The sequence below is a fragment of the Vigna umbellata genome, chromosome 9 (assembly GCF_029865625.1).
Source record: "Vigna umbellata cultivar VRB3 chromosome 9, Vumbellata_1.0, whole genome shotgun sequence".
Taxonomy (NCBI): Eukaryota; Viridiplantae; Streptophyta; class Magnoliopsida; order Fabales; family Fabaceae; genus Vigna; species Vigna umbellata.
Genome location: NC_142173.1, coordinates 43,242,210 through 43,265,057, shown reverse-complemented (window position 1 = coordinate 43,265,057; position 22,848 = coordinate 43,242,210). Strand labels below are relative to the sequence as shown.

General features: G+C 32.2%; 1 protein-coding gene across 1 annotated transcript; it reads left to right on the top strand.

Annotated features, from left to right (window-relative positions):
- The first annotated feature begins 2,277 nt into the window (after positions 1-2,277).
- On the top strand, positions 2,278-22,841 carry LOC124826929 (DNA-directed RNA polymerase I subunit 2). Its single transcript, XM_088098679.1, is given in 30 exon segments — positions 2,278-2,631; positions 3,027-3,109; positions 3,219-3,338; positions 4,946-5,022; positions 5,572-5,635; positions 5,786-5,856; positions 6,625-6,702; positions 6,820-6,865; positions 6,999-7,179; positions 7,250-7,302; positions 10,878-10,951; positions 11,103-11,220; positions 11,608-11,695; positions 11,917-12,032; positions 14,036-14,163; positions 14,261-14,340; positions 16,697-16,717; positions 16,720-16,940; positions 17,012-17,108; positions 17,111-17,172; positions 17,291-17,369; positions 17,372-17,454; positions 17,528-17,602; positions 17,859-17,962; positions 18,042-18,117; positions 18,776-18,904; positions 18,983-19,123; positions 19,921-20,133; positions 21,393-21,647; positions 22,069-22,841. Coding segments are annotated over 30 exon segments (3,519 nt in total). The 5' UTR covers positions 2,278-2,465; the 3' UTR covers positions 22,489-22,841.
- The last annotated feature ends 7 nt before the right edge of the window (positions 22,842-22,848 follow it).

The window sequence follows — 22,848 nt, the reverse complement described above, 5'->3', positions numbered from 1 at the left end:
TTTAAATAAAAAATAATCATTTCAATATTAAAAAATCAGAAATTATGTAAACAATGTAATGACCTAAAATTAGAGTTAATCTATCAGTAGAGTTTTACGTCTTAGACCATCATTACTAAAATGAGTAAGAACATAAACAAACACATATCTGCAGTGTATATACTTAAAAGATCTCATCGCTCAAAACGAAGATTCATGTATCTATGACCAAATATTAAAATTTTAGTTTCATCTAATAGTTAAAGAAACAAAAAAATCTTAATTTTCTGACTCCAAAGAAAAAAAAATAGTAATCAATTGGCAAGAGCCAAATTTATACATATAACACAATTTCTTCACCTTAACACATGTCAAGGCATGCCAAAAACCCATTCTCAACCTCTACCAAGTCAAAACATCTCAAATTCCTCCTTGTAACCTCAAAATTCAATCAAATTTATATTAAATAAGATGCATTCAACAAAACCCCAAATTTTCAAAACCCATACCTATACCCAAATATGATATTAGAATTTTTTTTTCATCTAACATTCACAAAGAAAAAAATCAGCATACCCATTTAAGCTACCAAATCACAGCATCAACATACAACTAAAACTTCACAAAAAAATTCATATTGCAATAAATAAAGTTTTAGCTTTCCTCACTTGTACCAAAGCTGATATCCTTAACCAAAAGCTCCTTAGAGCTCCCAATCACCTCCCTCGTAACGCATACAAAAAGATCAATTCAATGATTTAAGGACACGAGTGAAATCACCGACATGCAAAGAGTTCATAGGAATAACGAAAATCCACATGAAACTAATAACAACTCAAAAAAAAAAAAAAACAAAAGAACACACGTTGACCTAAAAACAGGAAAAAAGAGAATTTACTCTATTTTTGAGTTTAATCAAGTAGAGTGGTTTAACTCTCCACGGTGATTCTAATTGTGGGAAATGATCGAATATTGAGTGAACTTTCTATTAGAGAAGAGGAAATATTTTTAGAGTGAAAACTTTACAAAAGAGAAAAACATGTTCTGTTAATACATAGTGTCTCTTAGAACCTATTGAAGAAAACCAGGTTTCACAAATAATGTTTCAATATTTATAAAGAGATCTCAACTAAAGTCAAATTAAGGATAAACATAAAATAAACCTCACAAAATTTATAATATACAAAATTAATAAATTAAGAAATTTAACTTCAATTTAAAGTTATTTAATTTTAAATAATGTAATTAAATCTTATAATTTTTGCTTATAAAGTATATACTTAGTGCATGTTAAGTTACTTATAAAAATAGTTATTATTTTAAAAATGATTTTCTATAGATAATATTAACTCTGAATTTCTTATCATATATGCTTTATTTTTTTTTCAATGATAAGGTAGTATACTGAATGGTTCACTTTTTCTTGAAAGAATATATATATTTTTATTTTGATATATATATTTTAGTCTTCTATTTTTTTTAAATAAAATATATTCGTAATTATCTTGAGAAATTATAAAGGCATAAAGAAAATAATATAATCTATATTATTTGATAAAAAGTACCTTTCTATTATTATTTTTATATTTTAATTAAATAATTTTTTTTTACTAAATTAAAATAATTTTATTATTCTACAATATACATAATCATACAATCTGAAATAATCAAATAACTTTATACTTTCTCAATTGAAAAGCAACTCTATTTTACTAAAACAAAATAATTACTTGAATGTTAGTATTTGATGTAATTTATTTATATTACTAAATCTTTTCATTTTTCCAATAATGTTTTTAAAACTATATTTAAACAATTTTATGTTGTTATTTATTTTTCAAATTATATTACTTTAATATAATCGAAATGCAGACAAAAAAAAAAACAGTTTTATTTTCGCTAAGCTATACACAATTAATAACATGTCACATATTAATTTCATTCGTAATTATTTTATACAAACAGTATACTAGCATTAATATTTTGGTTCAAAATATATTGGTGTATAATAAAATAATTTATAATTATGGTAATATGTTGGTGATAATAACAATCCTCTTATTATCATGGAACATGGAAGGTAATAAGGTAATAATAAATACGTAGTTTCCTTTTATGGTACATTTAGTCACGTTAACTTATTTTAATTTTTTAGTTTATTCTTTTTACTAAAATATAAATTTTACTTGTAATATTATGAAATTTAGATAATTTTGATATTTTTATTTTAATTAATTTAGCTCACCCAAACACTGTTCAAGTACAACGGCGCGAAAGTGATATTAGGTATATTGTGTATCCTAATTTCCCAAAGGTTACATATTCAAACCTCTTTTTTTCAAGCTTCCGCCGCACCTTCTTCTCCTTCCCCCCTCAACCACCGCGCACAGACTCCATTCACCGCCACTCCACCGCCATCACAACCTTCTCCCCGCAACCTTACTGGGCGTGTCCGGCGAGACCATAACGTGCCGAAAGCAGCGAAGATGGTGGCTAAACCAGGTTCGGTACCGGATTTCGGGCCGTTGAGAGAGCTGTTTAAGCATCATATAGATTCCTTTGATCATATGGTAGACGCTGGATTGGAAACCGTTGTCCGCCACATCAAAGCCGTCGAAGTTTTCGACGATTTAACGTCCACAAAGCTTAGAAATATCCTTTTTCTTTGTTGATGAAAAACTCGATGCGTATTTAGTTTTTACTGTTTGAGTACATGTTACTGTATGAAGTTGAAATGGTGATTATTGCAAAGTTGTTAAACTTTCTTAAGCTTAAAATGAATTAAGCTTGTCTATAAAACTAATATAAAGTTGCGAACTTCAGTTTCTGAAGGAGTTATATGTGAGAGCTTCGATGGAGATTGATTGCATTACTTAATTTTACCTTATGAGAGTATTAGCTCAATTTCTTTTTTGAAAAACGGAATTTCCCACTTTTCTTCAAAATGATTATAGAGTGGTTTAATCGGGTTGAGGGATTTGCATTTACTTGGATCCATATAGAGATGATGATGGGATTGTTGTTTGTTCTCTTAACTTGGTTCTTACTTTCGTTGGAAAATCCAGTGCTGTATCCACCGCAGAAGGAGCGAATTTCGAGGACCATGCGGGAAGCTTTACTTCCGTTTGAAGCAAGTTTCAATCTTAAAATTTCGTACTTCGTATTATGCAGAATTTTATTATTGTTGTTATTTTTAATTTAGTGATTGATTTAGTTTTTCTGTTTTTTTTTGTGAGCAGTGTAGACAGGCAAAAATTTCATATACAGGAAAGCTAACTGTAGATGTTTGCTTTCAATATAATGATGGGCCTGTTATTAGAGAAACTATAAATTTTGGGCAGTTTCCCATAATGTTGCAGGTTTGTTTACTCCCCATAAAGTACGAAATGAGAAGTTTTACATTATATATTTGATTTTTATTGTGTTCTTTCTTTAAGGAAATTGTTATTCTAAATAAATATAGATGTGTGGAAGTATCTGTTTTCGTAGGATTTGTTGTTTTGTCTGTATATAAAGAGAACTGTGAAATGTGTTTTTTTTTTAATATTTTTTATTTCTGCATCTTTGATGGTTGGAGAGCAGAAATAGTTCTGGGTGGATGAAAGTGGGAAATATTTACATGTAATAATTGGCAATTTACTTTTCAAATGTTCAGTTTGAATTTGTCATTTTAATTTGTGAAACTGTTTATTGTGGCATGTGTGTAAATATTTTTTATTCTCTTGCAAAAAGAAAGGCACTAAAGACCTATTTACCTGTGATTTTTTTATAAAGTTGTTACAAAAAGTAATTTAAGTTTAGAACTTTATTCTATGCGTGCTCGCTTGTTTGTATGCAAGTGTTTGTCTTAATATTTAATTTTAGTTCAAGCTTATTAATTTCACTGTGAAAGTTTCATAAATTTATTGTTATAAGACTTAGAAGAATTTAAGTATATATTTTATTCCATGTGTGCTAGGTTGTTTGTGTAGGCAAGTTTTTGGCTTAATGTTTAGTTTTAGAGAAAGCTTATTAATTTCTGTGCATTGACAATGCCAAGCAGCAAGGTCAAGCTAATATTTGTGGCCGTGCACGTTTTAGTTTTTCAGTACTGTGCACTTTTATTAAAGGATACCCTTTAACGTAGATTTATTAGCTACATTTGTTTGTGATTAACTGAAATGAAATCCCAGCAAATAAAAGAAAGAAATCAACATCTATTGTACAGTATCGACTTTTAAACATGGCAAAATGAAAAGAAACTGAATATTGATGCTATGACCTTTTCTGATTCCTGTACATGTCTACCAAGAAAAGCTTAATGATAGAAGCCATATTCTCTGTGCCAAATAAAGACACAAAAGTGCTGTATCCTTGGAAACTATTCTTTTTGTCCTAAAGTTGAAAGTGTAGCATGAATTTTCCACTGCCGCAAAAACTTTAAACTTGCCATCCGTTTTTCTATCCTCCAACATTTTAAGCTATTTTTAGTCCTTCGTCTAAACATTTTGTAATATTAGCATTTTACCCACTTAAGATTAAAAAAGAGAGAAAAATATATTTTTGGAATGAGAGAAATCTGATATAATGAGAAGATGAAAGATTAAAAGTCTACACCATAATCCTAGTTATAGAACCATGTACAACTCATAGGTACAACATGAAGTGGTTCCCAATACAACTACCTTCTACCCAGATTTTAATACTTATTCTAACATACCCTATGAAAAACTTGAGTTCTTTTGAATTGAATTTTACATTATAATTCATATGCCTTTATAAGCTAACAAGTTGTTTCTGGTTTATAAACCTGCTCTATTTCTACATAAATTTTGTTTTGCATATTTTCTTGTGCATTTTTATGCATGGGTTAGTTGTTTTAAGTGCAACTGTGCTCCAAACCTTACTAGTTGTGCTAGAAAATTAGTTTTTAATTATCTAATTCCGCAATTGTGTTGAGTGTTTTCTTTTGCCTGTACTGCTGCAGTCAAAGTTATGCAACTTAAGAGGTGCTGATCCTAAAAAACTTGTGTCCTACAAGGAAGAAGCATCGGAAATGGGTGGGTAAGTGGTTAAACCCTGTCTGTGAAACTTAATACATAATATTATAATAAAGATGAACTTCTTAGTTGTATAAACTCTTTTACGTGCAATGTTTCCTTTTGAAATATAGATTATGTGCCTGCATTTAGGAGAGTTGGTTCTTCATGTAGTAGCATAATAGAAGAGCTTCTATGACTCAAATTCATTTTATTATAATATTACGTTGATGGTCTGGCCTGGTCTCTATCCTGTTTTTACCTTAGGCTTTGTAAGCTTCTGACTTATGAGAGCAAAAGCTAATTAAATTTGAATAGTTGTTCAAGCACATATTTGTTCTTCACAACATAAACTTTAACTTAAAAGTTGCTGTTAATGAATAGCAAATGAATCAGATATTACTTTAGACTACAGTTAGTGAATCAATACTGAATCATCACAGCTTTTCTATTGTGAAGCTTGATTTAAAAAAGTTGTTCTGTTTATAACCAGTATTTGATTTTCTTATTCCTTTCCATTCCTTAATTTGTTTCAACATGCTGATAATTGGTTTATCAAACTTTTTTTTTTCAGCTACTTCATCTTGAATGGCCTTGAGAGGGTTATCAGACTGTTAATTATGCCAAAACGGAATTATGTAAGCAGTTTTTCGTGTTATGTTCTTTGCTTGCATTGAGTAAGCCTGTATCGTTGTATACTTATCTAGTTTCTGCATAAGGGTAATTGTGGATTTCTCAATCCCTTGTCATAGCTTTTAATTCCTTTTCTGGTTCCTTAAATGTTGTAGCCAATGAGTATGGTGCGGAATTCATTTAGTGAAAGGCGAGAAGGATACACTGATAAAGCAGTTGTAATAAGGTTTGTAATTGACAAAACTTGCATGTCACTCTAATATTTTGTTTCTTGCTTGTGCATCATGAGAAGAGTGTTGTATGGGCTTTATTAAGAGTAATTTTGTTCAACTTTTGTAGTAAATAGTTTTCTATGGGTTTTGTAAACAATTAATATGTAACCCAACCCAAAGCAGTGTTAGCGTCACTGGAAAAATGTAGCAATGCGTTAACTAAATTTGTTTTAAACTTCGAAGTTAAAAGATGATAATCTTTAATTAATTCTATCATATTTTATTTGCTCTCTTTTCCTTGTTCTCTATTTTTGCATCCAATGGGTTACTTTTTTTTTTTTATAAAAAGTGGACAAATTCAATTTAGGACAAGATGATTGACATATTTATAATTTCTTATGATTATGCTAAGAGTGGTTAGCCGCTTTCAAAGATAGTGTATAACTGATTGACCAATGTTAGTTTTGGTTAACTAGTCCTAAATGGGACTATGTCCAGCCAGATATTCTAATAGTGTTTTCTTCAGAAAAAATTGCCTTCTACAATTATATTATATTAATATCTAATGCGTTTTATTTGGTATGCATGTAATTAGATGTCCAATGCATTCATTACTATTTAAATTTTCTCCATTCATGGACTCTATCTTTTTTATCATCTTTTTCAGCAATTATGCCATTTTACTTTTGCCAAAAGTGAAATATGTTGATTTCTTTAGTGTTTAACCCATTGTTTAATGTTTTAGTATGATTTCTTTTGAGGTTTTATGTTTTAATGGCTAGGTGTGTAAGAGCTGATCAGTCTTCATTATCAATACGATTGTATTACCTTCGTAATGGGAGTGCAAGACTTGGTTTCTGGTAAACAGCCTTTTTGTTGATTAGAACACCTAGTCCAAACTATAATTTGTATTCCTAGAAGAATTCCCATGATTTGAGATGTAAGTAAACATATTCATCGTGGTAATCATTTTTCAGGTTAAGAGGAAGGGAGTACTTACTTCCTGTTGGCATTGTTTTGAAGGTAATGATTGCTGACTATTAATTTACAATAAAATTCTGTCTTACTCTAGCTTCCTGTATTCATCTTATTTCTCCATTATTTGGTTTTTGTATTTGGAGGATATATTTATGGTGCTAATGGTCGTCTGTAACAGGCCCTCATTAGGACATCTGATCGCGAAATTTATGTAAAATTGACAAGTTGTTATAATGAAAAGTATGCAAAGGGAAAGGGTGCTGTTGGGACCCAGCTTGTTGGTGAAAGGGCAAAAATAATCTTAGACGAACTTCGAGATTTGTCTCTATTCACCCAAGATCAATGTCTAGAGTATATTGGTAGTTAACTTGACACTGTTCAAAGTCCCTTTTCCTATATTTTTTGCACTAATTATTCATTTTAAATCAGGAGAGCACTTCCAACCTATTATGCCTGAACTTAAGCAAGCCAGTTATCCTATTGTAAGTCTTTGATTTCATTATTATATATTAATAATGGTAGGTTATACTTCCCTCGTGAAGAATGTTTAAATTTAACTGCCCTTTATTTTGAAATACTAAATTTCCTTCCTTGTGCAGATTAACGTGTGCTACACTTAGTCTAATTTGACATGAAGAGTCTTTATGTTTTCATTATTTATTAATGTTGAATTACACTTCCCTCATGAAAAATGCTTAAATTTAATCGACTTCTCTACTTTGAATTATTACACTTTCATCCTTGGAGAGATTAGTATGTGCTGCACTTTAGTCTAATTTGACATGAACAAGCCTGACATAAACATGATATCCATTTAAAAAGAAATAAGAATTCCTCCCTGAAATACAGTGTCCTATATATGAAATTTCTAGGGGTTGAATCTTCCAATGCCCAAAAAGTCCCAAATTATTTTTTGTTGAAGAAAAAGGAGAGAAGCAAACTAAACTATTAATTCACACACATTAAAAAAAGGTTACAAGATTATTTAGTGGTAACGGCTTACAAGAAAAGCTATTGTTAGTAATAGCTGATAGCTGTAAAATCTTGCAGCCGTAACAGTAAAGGTTAACATTTGTTCACTTGAACAATTATTCACTCTAACACCCCCATCAAACCCAAGGAGAAGATTTTTCATAACAAAAACTTTACACATTGAGTTTGTCTCTAAGAAAAGCAAAACAAGCTGAAGATAGAGGATTGGTAAGCACACCTGCCCTTTTATTGAGAGCGGGTATGTGATAAATGAAGAGCTCTGCTGCCTTAATCTTTTCCTGCACAAGGAAAACATCAATCACCATGTGTTTAGTGTGGTTATGAAACATCGGATTCTGAGCAATAGACACAACAATTTAATGAAACTTGGAGTCCAGTGAGCTAAGTAGAAATCCATGTTAATTTAGTAGAAGTTTGTGCCGGACTTCTATACTTAGCCTTAGTGCTAGAATGAGCACTAACTCACTGCTTGTGGGACCATCAAGATTTTATGGGACCGAGAAGATGGATGTATCTAAAACATATGGTTTCTCATCAACATTAGATGACCAATCAGCATGACAAAAGACTTTAAATGACATAGGTTGGACATGAGATGTCGGTGGAAGATGTAGTTCAAGGAACAAGGTACCTTTAAGATACTGTAGTATGCATTCAATCACAACCTTGTGAGAATAAGCACAACCTATTCCAGGAAACAAATCCCTAAGATTGCAAGATTGATATGCTAGTAATACAACCAAGATACACCCAATATACATAGTTAAAACCAATAGGAATAAAATCTAAAACTTCCTAAAATATGTTGATTGAAACCACAAAAAAAAATGGATTAGAGTTCTGTGTGGTATAAATAATGGTATCTTATCAACCGGGCAATTCAATATGTTGAGTATGACACCTTTGATATCCTTCTTTGTGATATCAACAGTGCCAAAATATTTCATGACAATGTTTCCTAGCCCTTATAATCAATAGAAAGCATATGAATATATCCATCGAATGCTCAAAGTATAACTTGTGTAGAACTTGGAAGCATTGATGCACAAAACACACGACTTCTCTCTTGGTGATAAGTTTGCTTGGACCTAAATGAAATGTCATTTTCTAGCTTAATAAGAATGTTAAGGTCTTAATAAAGGAAAGCAAGCAACCAAAGAGGCTTTAAGAAATTGAAAATCTAGAGAGATGTCCTTCAAGAATAGGAATTGGTGGGTATGCTTTTTAAAATTGAAAAAGAGCTTCAATTTTAGCAATTGGTGGGGTATGCTTTTTACTTTCAATAGCCAAATTTACAAGCACATAGTTAGATAGATGTCCTTCAAGAATTGTATTACAAACACTTTTTGACGAATAGGAACTCCAAAATTGGTGGGTTCATTAACATCACTCTTAATCTTGAGAATATAATCTCCCATTGATTTGGAATGAAGTCGAAGTGTGTGCATCTTATTATGTAAATGAGGTGCACGAGATTTGTTTTATGGACAAAAATATTCATGAATGTTCTACCAATCCTCATAGGAGTGGATGGACCCAAGGATGCATGACAAGGTTGGCTAACCTTGCACCTCCTCAACTTATCAATCAAAAAAGTGTTTAATGATTGTAAAATAGGGCTTGAATTTGTGATGGATGATGTACTCTTTATGCTTTATCTAACCAAAACAGCTGGTGAATAATTAGAGGGAAGTCCTTTAAGAATTTCATCCTCATTTTTTTTTTGTTGGAGGATAACTCCAACACTGGTGGGTTCATCAACATAACTCTTAATCTTGAGAAGATAATCTCCCATTCATTTAGAACCAAGTCAAATTGTGTGCATCATGGTATGCAATTGATGTGTTCAACATTTGGGTTTGAATATGAAAAATATTCATGAATTGTCTACCGAACCTCATAGGAGTTGGCTAACCTAAAGATGAGAGATAGAACTGACTCAGGGAGGGTTGATTAAAGGCCAACAAGTAACGTTTTATCCTAAACATTGAACGCCTCATACTCTTGATTAACTTAGTCAAACTTGCAATCAATTTTAGTGAGATAGCAAAGCAGAACCACGAGATTCACAAGGAATCGCTGAAGCATATGCATTTTTATCACTTATTTAACATATTGTAGCTATTGAAGATAAATTGATTTATCATGCTTTTAAGCAATGGAGGTTGGGAAAGAATGCAAAGCAAAGCAAAAGCCGTATAAACAAATGAAGACTTCGCAAAGGTGAAGGTGCTTCAAAGAAGATTTGTGTGACATAAGTACCAAATAATAACTCATGATACCTGTGAAGAGAGATTTGCAAGAACAATAAGATGAAGCAACCTTACATTCGGAAAAGATGAAGCATCGAAAAAGTAGCACTAGATGACGAAAAATAATCAGAGAAACAAGTTGAACTGTTTTTATATTTTCACACACTTTAAAATATGGTCACAAGATTATATATAGGCTACTGCTTATAACAAAAGCTATTGTTAGTAATAGTTGACAACTGTAACAGTATAAGCTAACAATTATTCAGTCTTAACAATTTCATAAATGAAAAAGTGACCTCTTCTTCAACTCTCTTATTTATAGGTTACATGCTTTATTTCTTCCACCAACCTAAGTAACTAACTATCTAACAATGGGTTTCCATATCAGAGCCTCTTACGACTAATATTAGTTCCTCCTTGCAAGTGTCAGTTCATTGGTAGTGTATTGAAGTTGTAAACTGGAGTTTGAGGATTTTGGATGTTGAAATTAAAATTGTTTGAATTCCTAGGCCAACAACAAGGGGTTATTCAAAAAATCATTCCATCTTATGAAGTTTTCAAAGTTTATACGTAGGTGTTCAAATTAGTTGTAGGCAACACTAAGAGTCATACAGACTTAGAGGAAGGAAACTTGCCCCTTTAAGGATTCTAACACATTGTATAAAGGTAGAGAGAGATAATCCAGACACCAAATTTTCACTTTATGTTTGAGCCCCACATCCTATTCTTCTTGACAGAAATATTTTGTGTATAAAAAAATAAAAATTAAGACATTTTCCAGTGATTTTATGAAGTTCTTTGTTTTCTAGGTGGCTGAAGCTGTTTTGAAGGACTGCATATTAGTTCATCTGGATGAGAATTTTGACAAATTCAATCTTCTCATGTTAGCCACTTGCTCTTCTAATTTATGTGATGATTTTTAATTACTCAGATTATGTTCTTTCTTATGGACAAGAAATACTTTTGGTAAATGATTTATGTATTGTTTTCTCACATTTTTGTGTTTTGTTGGGCTCCTTTTTTTCCCGCTTTAGCTTCATGTTGCAGAAACTTTTCTCGCTTGTAGACCAGACATCGGTTCTAGACAATCCTGATTCCTTGCAAAATCAGGAGGTTTTACTCCCTGGCCACCTGATTACACTTTATATCAAGGTATAAATGTTTTTCATTTTAATGGCTTAATGGCACACTTAAAGTTTATATTTGGTCCCATTTGGCTTTTGGATATTGACTTTGATTTCAAACTCAGAATGGAATAGGGTTCAATTTCTGAAACACCTGTTCATTTGTGCCTTTTTGAATCGGTCAAGTTCCATATAAAACCCCAATTACATAAACCTTCACTGATTCTCTTAACCTTGATCCTACAACTGATGTAGAAGGGGCATTGTATTCTGTTGTTGACACTCTTGTTCCAATATATCTTGCTAGTTCATTATCATTTCGGCTTTTAGTTCTATTACTTTATCCTATGCTCTGGTTCACGGTTCTTTCCATCTCTTAATGTTGATTCTTGTATTTTCGTACTTTTTATCTCAGGAAAAATTGGAAGATTGGCTGCAAAAAGGAAGAAGGCTTCTTATGGATGAGATCGATAAAAAGAGCAAGAATTTTAATATCAGCGACAGTATGTATACATTTGTTGGTTATTTGGGCTTGCTGTTTCTTGGATTTCTATATTGTTCTGTTTGCTTCAGCTTTTGGTTAGTGTGCTTAATTGGTGTAGTAGTTTACTGTGTCTGGAATGATCTTGAGACTTTATGTATAGTTTTCAAATTAGTATGGCTTAAGTTGAATTAATTATATGTAACTTTTGTCATTTTATTGTTTGCTTCTTTGGTATTGCAGTTGTTCAAATTAAGAAAATTATGGATAAAAATTCGTCAAAGCAAGTCAGTTCAGCAGTTGAAAACATGTTGAAAACTGGAAGATTAATTACACAAACGGGTCTAGATCTGCAACAGGTATTGTGACTTTCCAATTAGTTAAATTATGCGACTGTTTATAATTTTGCATTTGCAACCTGTCAATTGTTACATACTTATTTTTGTTTTCTTTCAGTTTTTCAATTTCCTATTATTTAATAATAAACTTGATCTCCTTATACAAACTAAACCGAATTAGTTCAGGCTAGACACGCAAAGGAAAATCCAAAGCAATTGAAATTGATTGGTCCAGATTAAAGTATAACTTCAGCATGATCTGAACCAGCCCATCTGATAAGGCTAAAATAGAATTGGTGCTTTCTTTTTGGGTGCTTTTTCCTTTCTTCTTTTGATGTTCTTCCCATGCACCTTCTGTATGACACGTGCACTATCATCATGTTGTTAATGGTGTCCTATGAATTATTGACATTTCAACAAGAATAATAAAAGTAACATTACATTTCAACACTTCCCCTCAACATAGAGATTGTAGATCATATGCACCAAGCTAGGAACATATAAATTGAATCCTAGGTCCTCTTAGGGATTTAGTTTGAATGTTTGCAATTTGTTCATTAGAGCTGAAAAACTCGGTAATAAAATCCTTGGACAATAGCTTCTCTCTAACAAAGTCAATCTATATGTTTTGTTTTCTCAAGAAACAATCGATTGGAGACAATATGAAGAGTTGCTTTGTTGTCACAATACAACTTCATCTCCTCATTTTCATAAAATTTCAACTCTTGAAGGAGTTGTTTAAAAGTTTGCATGTAGCTGGGGCTACAGATTGTTATTTAGGTTTTGCACTAGATCGAGAACACTTTTTTTACTTTTCCAAGATACAATGTTCCCTCCATGGAATACACAATATTTTGTGGTAGATCTCATGTCAATGGGACAACCAGTCTAATATGCACCACAATACCTTATGACTTGAGTACTCCCTTGTTTACAATAATCCCCGTCCTAGGTTCCCATTTACAAATTTGAGAATTTTAATCACAACATTCTAGTGATAAATGTGGGGGCTGTGTAAATTGACTTACAACTCCCACTTGATAACAAAGACTAGGTCTTGTTATATTAAGATAAGTGAGTTTTTCAACCAACTTTATATATCTCCGAGTATGAGAAAATTCACCTTGGTCTCATTAACTTTTAATTTGAGTTCATAGGACTATCAATGGGCTTATAATTTGTCAGACCTATCTCCTTCAAAATATCAAGAACGTATTTTCATTGTGAAATGATGTGCCTTATGATTGCACTACTTCAATACTATGAAAGTACTTTAGATAGGCTAGATATTTGGTTTGAAAGTGGCTGAATAAATGCTCTTTAGTTGAGCAATTCTAGTGATATCTATAATAACAATATCATTAACATAGGTCAAAAGATAAACACTTGTTAGAAGAAATATGACAATAAAACATTGTATGGTTTGTCTTACTCTGTTTCAATCCAAAAATTCACACAATAGGACTAAATCTACTAAACAAGCTTAGGGTGGTTGCTTTAATATACAAACGACTGAAATCACGAGCTTGCTTCCGATTTGGCAAGTTTGTGAAGATTTTTTTATTGTAAAATGAAGTCATTTTTAGGACTCACCAAATTAGGGTTTTCTGATTTAGCTGAGTCATGAAGCTAATATTCTTCGCTCGTCTCCTTTGATTCACTAAAAGCTCTGCTTCGTCTCCTATGACTAAATCTTCCTAATTAGAGAAAAACATGTGTATGATCTTCTAGATTATTTTGTTTCCTTGTTTCCCTTTCTAGAAGATTAGATTGTTACAAATAGGAGTAAGAAGAATGTAATTACTATGAATGAAAATAATAAAATCATTCTTTTTTAGTTGAACCAGAAGCTTTGTGAAAATGGCTATAGTTAATAGGAATTTCTTGCAATATAGCCAAAATAATTAAGACTGAGTAAACTATATTAATGAATAGCAAGACTAATTTCTTAATTGCTTTAAATATCTTGTTTTGTTTGCTTGTTCCCCAACAAGTTATTCATAGCTTATTTTCTTCTTAATCAGAGGGCAGGATATACAGTTCAGGCTGAAAGGCTAAACTTTTTACGTTTTATATCACATTTTCGTTCCGTTCATAGAGGGGCCTCATTTGCTGGACTCCGTACAACAACTGTCCGGAAGCTATTACCTGAGTTAGTACTTTTTACATAGTAAATATATTGTGATTTTATTATGATATACGTGCATATATATGTTTTTATGTAAATTTTTATATAATTATATAAATAGATCTTGGGGCTTTCTTTGCCCTGTGCACACGCCTGATGGAGAGCCTTGTGGATTGTTGAATCATTTGACTCGCACTTGTAGTAAGTTAATTTTCCTACTTTTTTCTGGTTCACTTATCTTCCTCTGTTTTCTTTTCTCCTAAATAGTAGACATTTTGCAACTAATTAGGAAGTGTACTTCTTAGTGACTTCCACATATGTGACTGCCTTGATCTACCTCTTACACGGGTGAGATTGTTTTTCATAAGTAATTTAATGAGATTGTGAATTGCCGTTTTTCAATCTGTAATTGCCTCTTCAAACAAAGTGAAACAGGTTTCCTAAACTAAACTAGATTCTTAGAGACATGCATGTTAGCTTTCAATTTATTTTAGGGAAAAATATAAAACAGCTTGTAATTGTAACTTTCCGATCATGTGCTGATATTCCATGTATACATACCCTCATGCTTTCGCAGAGCTGATTTTTAACATAGATGCATGATTTCATTCTATTTTAATCTCATACACTCTCCATTTTTCATGTGAATTCTGTCGCAGATGATCTCAATAGAGGTGTGAATAACAACTTTGTGATTTTGATCATAGGGCTTGTGTCCCTATGCATGGTAGTGTCATGTCAATTACCATCTTTATTGAACCTATATAATAATGTTAACATCAAATATATATTGGCTAAATATGTTAATTGTTATTTTTTCTGTACACCTAGGTATCTAATTTTTTTAGAAAAATATTAGAAAACTATATACCAAAGTTTACCGGGTTGGTTATTATTAATATAATGAAGGCTTAATATGTTTTTAATCGAGGTAATTTACGTGTTTTGATTTTGGTTGTTGTAAATTTTATTCGTTCTTTTTAGTCTTCTAAAATTGAAAATTATTGTTTTATTTGTTATAAAATGCACAAACTTTTTAGTAATACATGTAAAATATTTTTTTTTTGTTTTTCATCATTTAGAAATTTGGAATTACTAATTTTGATCCCTAACTTTTTAGATAGATAAATAACATATTTTATAATCCTAAAGAACTTTACTTGCTGACATTATATCACAATTCCACTCCACCACTTGGAATAGTCACTTGACTCTTCATTAAACCCATAATATTAAGGATAAAACACACACACACACACACACACACACACACACACACACATATATATATATATATATATATATATATATATTATAAAACCCATTAGATATCACTGTGATCCTTGACATGGTGATCCTTGACATTTCAGTTAGACTGACACTTCAAGGATATCTATCATTTGTCATTACATGAAAATATCATTAAAAACGAAAGAATAGATACAAAAAACTCATGGGGGGGACCCAACGAAAGCCGTGAACAAAAAACAAGCCAGCTATGCAGCTATAAAACAGGCTAGTTAAAATATATTTAAGCCTATAATGAATTAGAATTCAAAGACTTCTACATTAAATATATATGTATGGAATGGACATTGGCACCCATTTTGTTATTGTACTTCGAAAATGAGTTTTTATTGCAAGTTTTCAAATGACGCTGTGTATCATTTAGTTTTTTAAAATTATTTTTTCAAACAAAACTCATGATATTAAAAGCTCATTTCGTTAAATGATATTAAATGATGCTGTGTATCAATCAGTTTTTTAACATTTGTTTCCAAGCAAAACTCATGATATTAAATATATTTAAGCCTATTATGGATTGCAATTAAGAGACTTCTACATTAAATATATATGTATGGAATGGACATTGGCACCATTCTGTTATTTCACTTGCAAAATCAGTTTTTATTGAAAGTTTTCAAATCGCTGTATCAATCAGGTTTTTAACATTCTGCTTTCAAACAAAACTCATTAAAAACTCTTATTTACTTATAATAAATTCTTTTAAAAATCAATGCACTTAGTATGAACTATGAGGGTATATGAATTTGTTTTTGAGGATGCTGATTTCTTTAACATGGGTTGAAAATTTTTTAATTGCATTCGAAAATAACATGGACATTGTGGGATACTGCAGTGGTTGCACTAAAAAAGAATAGACGGAGAAGCAGCGACAGCAAGGACGACAATCAGTAATTACATTTCTCAAATATAGTATTGTGTTGCTCATGATACCCGCGAGGGTGAGTCCAAATTAAAAATTATGGCCAAGGAGTCAGCAGTTTGAGTTACTTGGTTGGAACTTTTGGTTTAACTTGAAACACTTAGCTGGCCGGAAGAGTGGTGTAGTTAAACTCCTCCAGCTAATATATCACGGCATAAATGTTTACTGTGTCTAACTATCAAACAAGAACACTGCTATTAATTTGTGTATGATAAAATATTAAAAATTATTCAGAAGCTTGATTAATGACATTTTTGCATTAGATTAATTGTTCATTAATCCAGAATCCAATCATTGTAGTTAATTCTTTTTTCCGCTTCTGTATTTCAGGGATAACATCATTCTTTGATTCTCAGGAAAAATTAAAGATTATTTTAAAATAAAAAAGTCCATCGAAGATATTTTAAAGGAGGTTGGGATGACACCATCAGTGCCAAACACACCTCTTCCTGGTCCACCTGAAGCTCTTACTGTTCTCTTAGATGGTTGTGTCGTTGGTTGTATAGCATCCAGTGAAGTGGAGAAAGTTGTGGCTTACATACGAGCATTAAAAGTTCATCTGCTTCAGTGGTTCGTTTTTGGTCAAAATGCCGTGCTTCCTTAGTTAAATATTAATTGTTATTGACTTAAAACTATTTGGCACAGATTCCTGTTGACATGGAAGTGGGATATGTTCCTTTGAGCATGGGTGGAGCCTATCCTGGTCTATACCTTTTCACCCCTGCAAGATTTGTTCGACCAGTAAAAATATATCAATTCCTCCCAATGGAAGTGAAAACATTGAATTCATTGGGCCATTTGAGCAGGTAATTGCAAGTTTTTCTCGTGTATTATATGATTATTGCTATTGTAAAAAATCATCACTGATGAGTGCTTTCAACTTAGGATTTGCCAATTTTTAACTGTTTTTGTCTGTTTTTACAGGTTTTTATGGAAATTAGATGTCTTGATGGAGGAGATGGTGGAAGAAAAAGTTCATTTCCTGCAACTCATGAAGAAATCCACCAACAGAAATGCTTAGTGTAGTTGCAAATCTCACCCCGTGGTCAGATCATAATCAGAGTCCCCGAAATATGTATCAATGCCAGGTTCTATAATCTTTTGTCTTGGTATCCAAATCTACCGAAGATACAAAATTTTTTACTCTGGGTTATGATGTAGATGGCAAAGCAAACAATGGCATTCTCTTCACAAACAATTCAACATCGTGCAGATCAGAAATTGTATCATCTTCAGGTTTGTTCAAATCAGCATGTTGAAAATTGCAGATACACTATGTTGGAAATAAATTGTTGTATGTGACAAGGGAACCAAACTAATTGGTCTGTAGTATGTGATATATAATTGTATCACTTGTATATGTGTGATATAATTATTTTTGTCTAATCATAACAATCTGTCACCAAATTATCCACTTCATGGGGTATACTGTTATTATTTGTATTTGATTCTCCTTAGATTGTTATAACTTAAACATTTTGGGTATTTCCAGACTCCTCAGACTCCCATTGTACGCACAAGTACATATAGTAAGTACAACATTGATGAATTTCCGACAGGCACAAATGCTATAGTGGCAGTTCTGGCTTATACAGGGTACGAGCTTTAATGCAACATAACTGTAGCTTTTATCATCCAGCACTATTAACAATTATTTTCTGTTAACTAATTACAGATATGATATGGAGGATGCCATGATTCTAAATAAGTCTTCAGTGGAACGTGGAATGTTTCATGGACAAATATATCAGGTTAGATACTGCCGCATCCATTTATGCTTTCTTGACATAATGCATCATAATTAATTTTCTTTGTTACTTCATATTGAGGTTCTGTGACTTTGTTTCATGTTAAAGTTTTAGCAGTTTTCTTTCAAATTTCATTGTTGCTCTAAGTTTTCTGTTCCCAAGACTATTCCCCTTCCAACATGTTCTTTCACACTCGATGCAGCCAAGTACTAAAATGAAACCTAGCCTTTGTACTATAGGAAGTTGGGATTTTCTATTAAGCACTGTTTTGTTGTAATTACTGTCAGTCTCTTAGTCGAATATCTTTTTGTTGTTTTTGGATGACATTTATTATTAGCATGAGGTATTTATTTGTCAGAGAGAGAATACGAAAAAAAAAACATGCAATCTATGTAGAACTGAGCATATATTAACGTAGTGATAAATATACAGATCCTAGTTTCCCTATTTGATATGCATTATACGTTGAACCTTAATCTCTTGTACGATGAACATGGACAGCAAAGTGAAATAAGATTATTATTCAACAATATTTTTATCTTTGACATCCATTTTACCCTTTTCTGGTGTTCTCATTGTCTGCTTATATTCACATCCTTTGTTAATTTGTGTTGCTGCAAATTCTGATACCAAATTTTCTTTCTGTGACTGTTTTTGGAAGACGGAAACTATTGACTTAACTGAACAAAGCAAAAAGTCAGACCAATCTTCGAGAACGTTCAGAAAAAGTAATGTAGAGAAATCATCTTATCCCTCTATTGATTCAGATGGACTTCCACATGTTGGTCAGGTATTGTGCCTTTGCCCATCTATCTCTTTTCTCTTGACTTCAATTTTGTCATGTAAAAACTTATTGTATGACTTTCAGATGATACAACCAGATGAACCCTATTGTAGCATTTATAATGAAGTTACAAGTTCCACACGCACCTATAAAAGAAAGGGTTCTGAAGCTGTTTATGTCGATTATGTTGCTGTGGATGTCAAAAACACGAAGCACATTCAGAAGGTGAATCAAGAAAGTTCTTTATAATTTTCTCTCTTTATTTGGTGAACTAATATTTCTGTTTAAAAAGAACAATATATTGTGCTGCTTTCATGTTTTTGTTTAGTTCTTTTCCATTTTGGACGTGCAAGTAACACAGCTATTCGCAAGACTATTATCCTTTTTTTATTTGCTGCCACCCTATTGTTATATAAGTGAAGGATGCTTATGTGTTTTCTTGTCTGTTTTTATTTCCTCTTCAATAAAATTTTATCCTTTTATAGTTCATATCACAACAATTGTATTCCTAAATTTGATTTGTTTATGTGATGACAGAATATTTGATTTGCAGTTGAAGTTATAATTTCTATTCATCTTTGATAAAATTGATATTTTCTTCTGCATTTGTAATCTGAATGTTGTTACCAGAGATATGGTACTGGCAATGGAAACATAAACTCAAGCTACTTTGTATTTACTGTAGCTTGATTTTATCAGTCAGTTAATCTAGAAACGAAATTAAATTGAGAATTTGAGAAGATGAACTGAAAAATGTTATTATCACATCATACTGAAAGCATGAGTACAGAAATGTATTTATATGCATTGCTTACTGACACAAAGACTGACAGCTGCTAACTCCTTAATAAAACCTACAGCTGTACAAAATGACTTACATGTGATAACTATGTAAACTATACAGACTAACTTGTTTATACTAACAATTAATGTATTATTTTACAAATCTTGTAGTTCTTTGTTGGATTATTCACTTTCATCTGCTGATTTATATAGTTTGTGCTTGTAACTATTTGGAGCAGGTTAACATACGCTTTCGACATCCTCGGAACCCTGTTATTGGGGATAAATTTAGCAGTAGACATGGACAGAAAGGTGTTTGCTCTCAGTTGTGGCCAGATGTTGATATGCCATTTTCTGGAAATACTGGCATGCGCCCTGATCTCATCATCAATCCCCATGCATTTCCTTCCAGGATGACAATTGCTATGCTTTTGGAATCAGTTGCCGCTAAGGTACTACAATGGAGTAATGTGTGAAAAATATCATAATGCAAAATCCTTATGAGTGAAGATTATCATATAAATTATGAAATTTTCCGTTTGTAGTTGATGTCGTAGTAGTCAATAGTGCACTAGCGTAGTGGAGTGCCCTGGACTGCTATGGGATTCTATTAGTGGAGTAGCTTTCACTAGTGGCCATTGATAGTCCGTAAAAATAGTGGCATTCATTAACAAATTTTTACCCCTGGAATACTGTAGTTACTTCTGTTCTGACCTCGGTTACTTCACAGTTTATAAGACTCCTTTTTCATCTGCTTTTGTTCTTTCTTCTTCCTTTAGACTTCCCTGTTCACATTTTCCTAATTACTGTCTAATTTCTTGTCCTTTTTTTTTTATTAATTTCAATATCATCTTTCTTTTTCAACTTTCTTACCGTGTTCTTGTGTTATTTATTATAAATTTCTTTAATTTAGGGCGTTTTGCTTTTGACGTATTTATACATGTAGTGCATTTGTTCGTATGTAATAGTCTTTTGTGGAGGATAATTTGTTGATTTTTATGACAAATTTACAATTTGTAGATAAATCAACTTTTGTTTTTCTAATCATACCCTTATTTCTTTTTTTATTATGCATTGGAAATTGTTTGGAGTGAAAACTGTAAGGGGTATAACATTGCATTGAAAATAGAAGAATTAAATGTTTTTCTTGGTTTAGGTGAAAGAACCTTGAGCAATTATTATATAGGAATATAGGTACTTATTAGTTTGTATTATAAAATTTAAAAAATAGTAGCCACCCTGCTATCTGGCTAGAGCAATTTCCTTGTTGACTGGTTCACTGTCCAAAATTCATCACTACGTTAGGTGGAAGACAGGATATCTGGTTCCCTTAATTATTTTTCCGAGGATCATTGTTTAGGTTTGTCTGCACTTTTTACCAATTATGTTAGTAACTTGAAGCTCCATACTTGTAATACAAAAATGATAGCTTGTATTTGTAGTGTTCACGAATCATCTTTCAAGTTTAAATTATTTATTAAAATTGTGTATCAATACAAGTGGGATTGTACTATGTTTAGATAAATTACAGTATTTATTGTATGTACAATGATTAATAATGACTTAGAAAACTTGATATGTTTATTCTAATTAATATTTGTATTTTTATGATGTTATAATTATATCAATTTCTTAGGTTCTGTATCTTATTTGTGCTGTATCAGTCTCACTTCTGAAGGCATGCATGTTTAATGATAATTTCTTCTTGCAGGGAGGTTCCTTACGTGGAGAATTTGTAGATGCAACTCCATTTCGAAGCTCAGTGAAGAAAGACGATGAGGGATCTGATTCAAAATCAGGTTCACTTGTGGATGATCTTGGTCTTATGCTAAAAGAAAAGGGATTTAATTATCACGGTCTGGAGGTTTTATACAGCGGTGTTTATGGAACAGAACTAACATGTGAAATATTTATTGGGCCTGTTTATTATCAGCGGCTGCGTCACATGGTTTCAGACAAATTTCAGGTGAACAAATTCACTGCTCTCACTTCCTATAAAGTCATCAACAAAAGGATACTTCTCCATAGTTTCTGTGATAGCACGTCGAAAATGTCATGTTTTCTATCTTAAGAGTGTGGTTTTTATAAACTGCATAATGTATATCAAATTTAAACTCAAAAGATTTCTATGCTGGCGGGACTGTAACAGTAGAACATAACTTTGTTCTTTTGAGTTGCTTTCTGCTGACAACTATTTCAGAGACATTTTGAATAAATAACAGTTTTAATATTGAATCTTGTTGACAAGTAGATTGATTGCTCGGTATTTTTGTTCACGTTTCCCCACTCCTTCCGAGTTTCAATAAAGGGTTAAGTTCCTACTGCCCTATAAACTAAAAAATAGTAACAAACGTTGTTTGATACCATGTGCTTTTTCCTTATTACAGGTTCGATCTACTGGCACAATTGATCAGGTCACCCGGCAGCCGATAAAAGGACGGAAGCGTGGTGGAGGAATCCGATTCGGTGAAATGGAACGTGACTCTCTGCTTGCGCACGGAGCTGCATATCTTCTGCATGATAGGTTGCACACATGTTCTGATTATCACATTGCTGACGTATGTTCTCTGTGTGGAAGCATGCTTACAACAACATTCATCCAGCCTCAAAAGAGGCCGGTGCGCCAGATCGGTGGGCTACCTCCCGGAAGAGCCGCGAAGAAGGTTACTTGTCATGCTTGCCAAACGAGTAAAGGCATGGAGACTGTTGCCATGCCCTATGTATTCAGATATTTGGCTGCAGAGTTAGCTGCAATGAACATAAAAATGACTCTCAAGCTCACTGATGGAGCTGAAGTTGGAGCCTAATATGTTTAGACTGTAGTATAGTCTCAGCTGCTGTTAAACTGATTGGATGTGACGAGCTTGTGATTGCAGCATGAATCTTCAATGGAGCTCAGATGCTTGCTCATATCATGAAGAGTTACAAATTTTGGTGACCCTTTCAGCAGAAATTTTGCTCACATCTTGGAGAGTTAAAAATTTTGGTAAGATTTGAAGTGTTATTCATTTTGTCAATTGTTATGTGGAAATTGTTCGACTGATTAAGACGGTGAGAAGACTTTGTGGATTTTGTAGTTATTGTAAATTCTATCGTAGCCTTAAGTTGTGTTTTTGATTATTGCTTGATGATAGATATAATTTTATATTACTATTTTGCATATTACG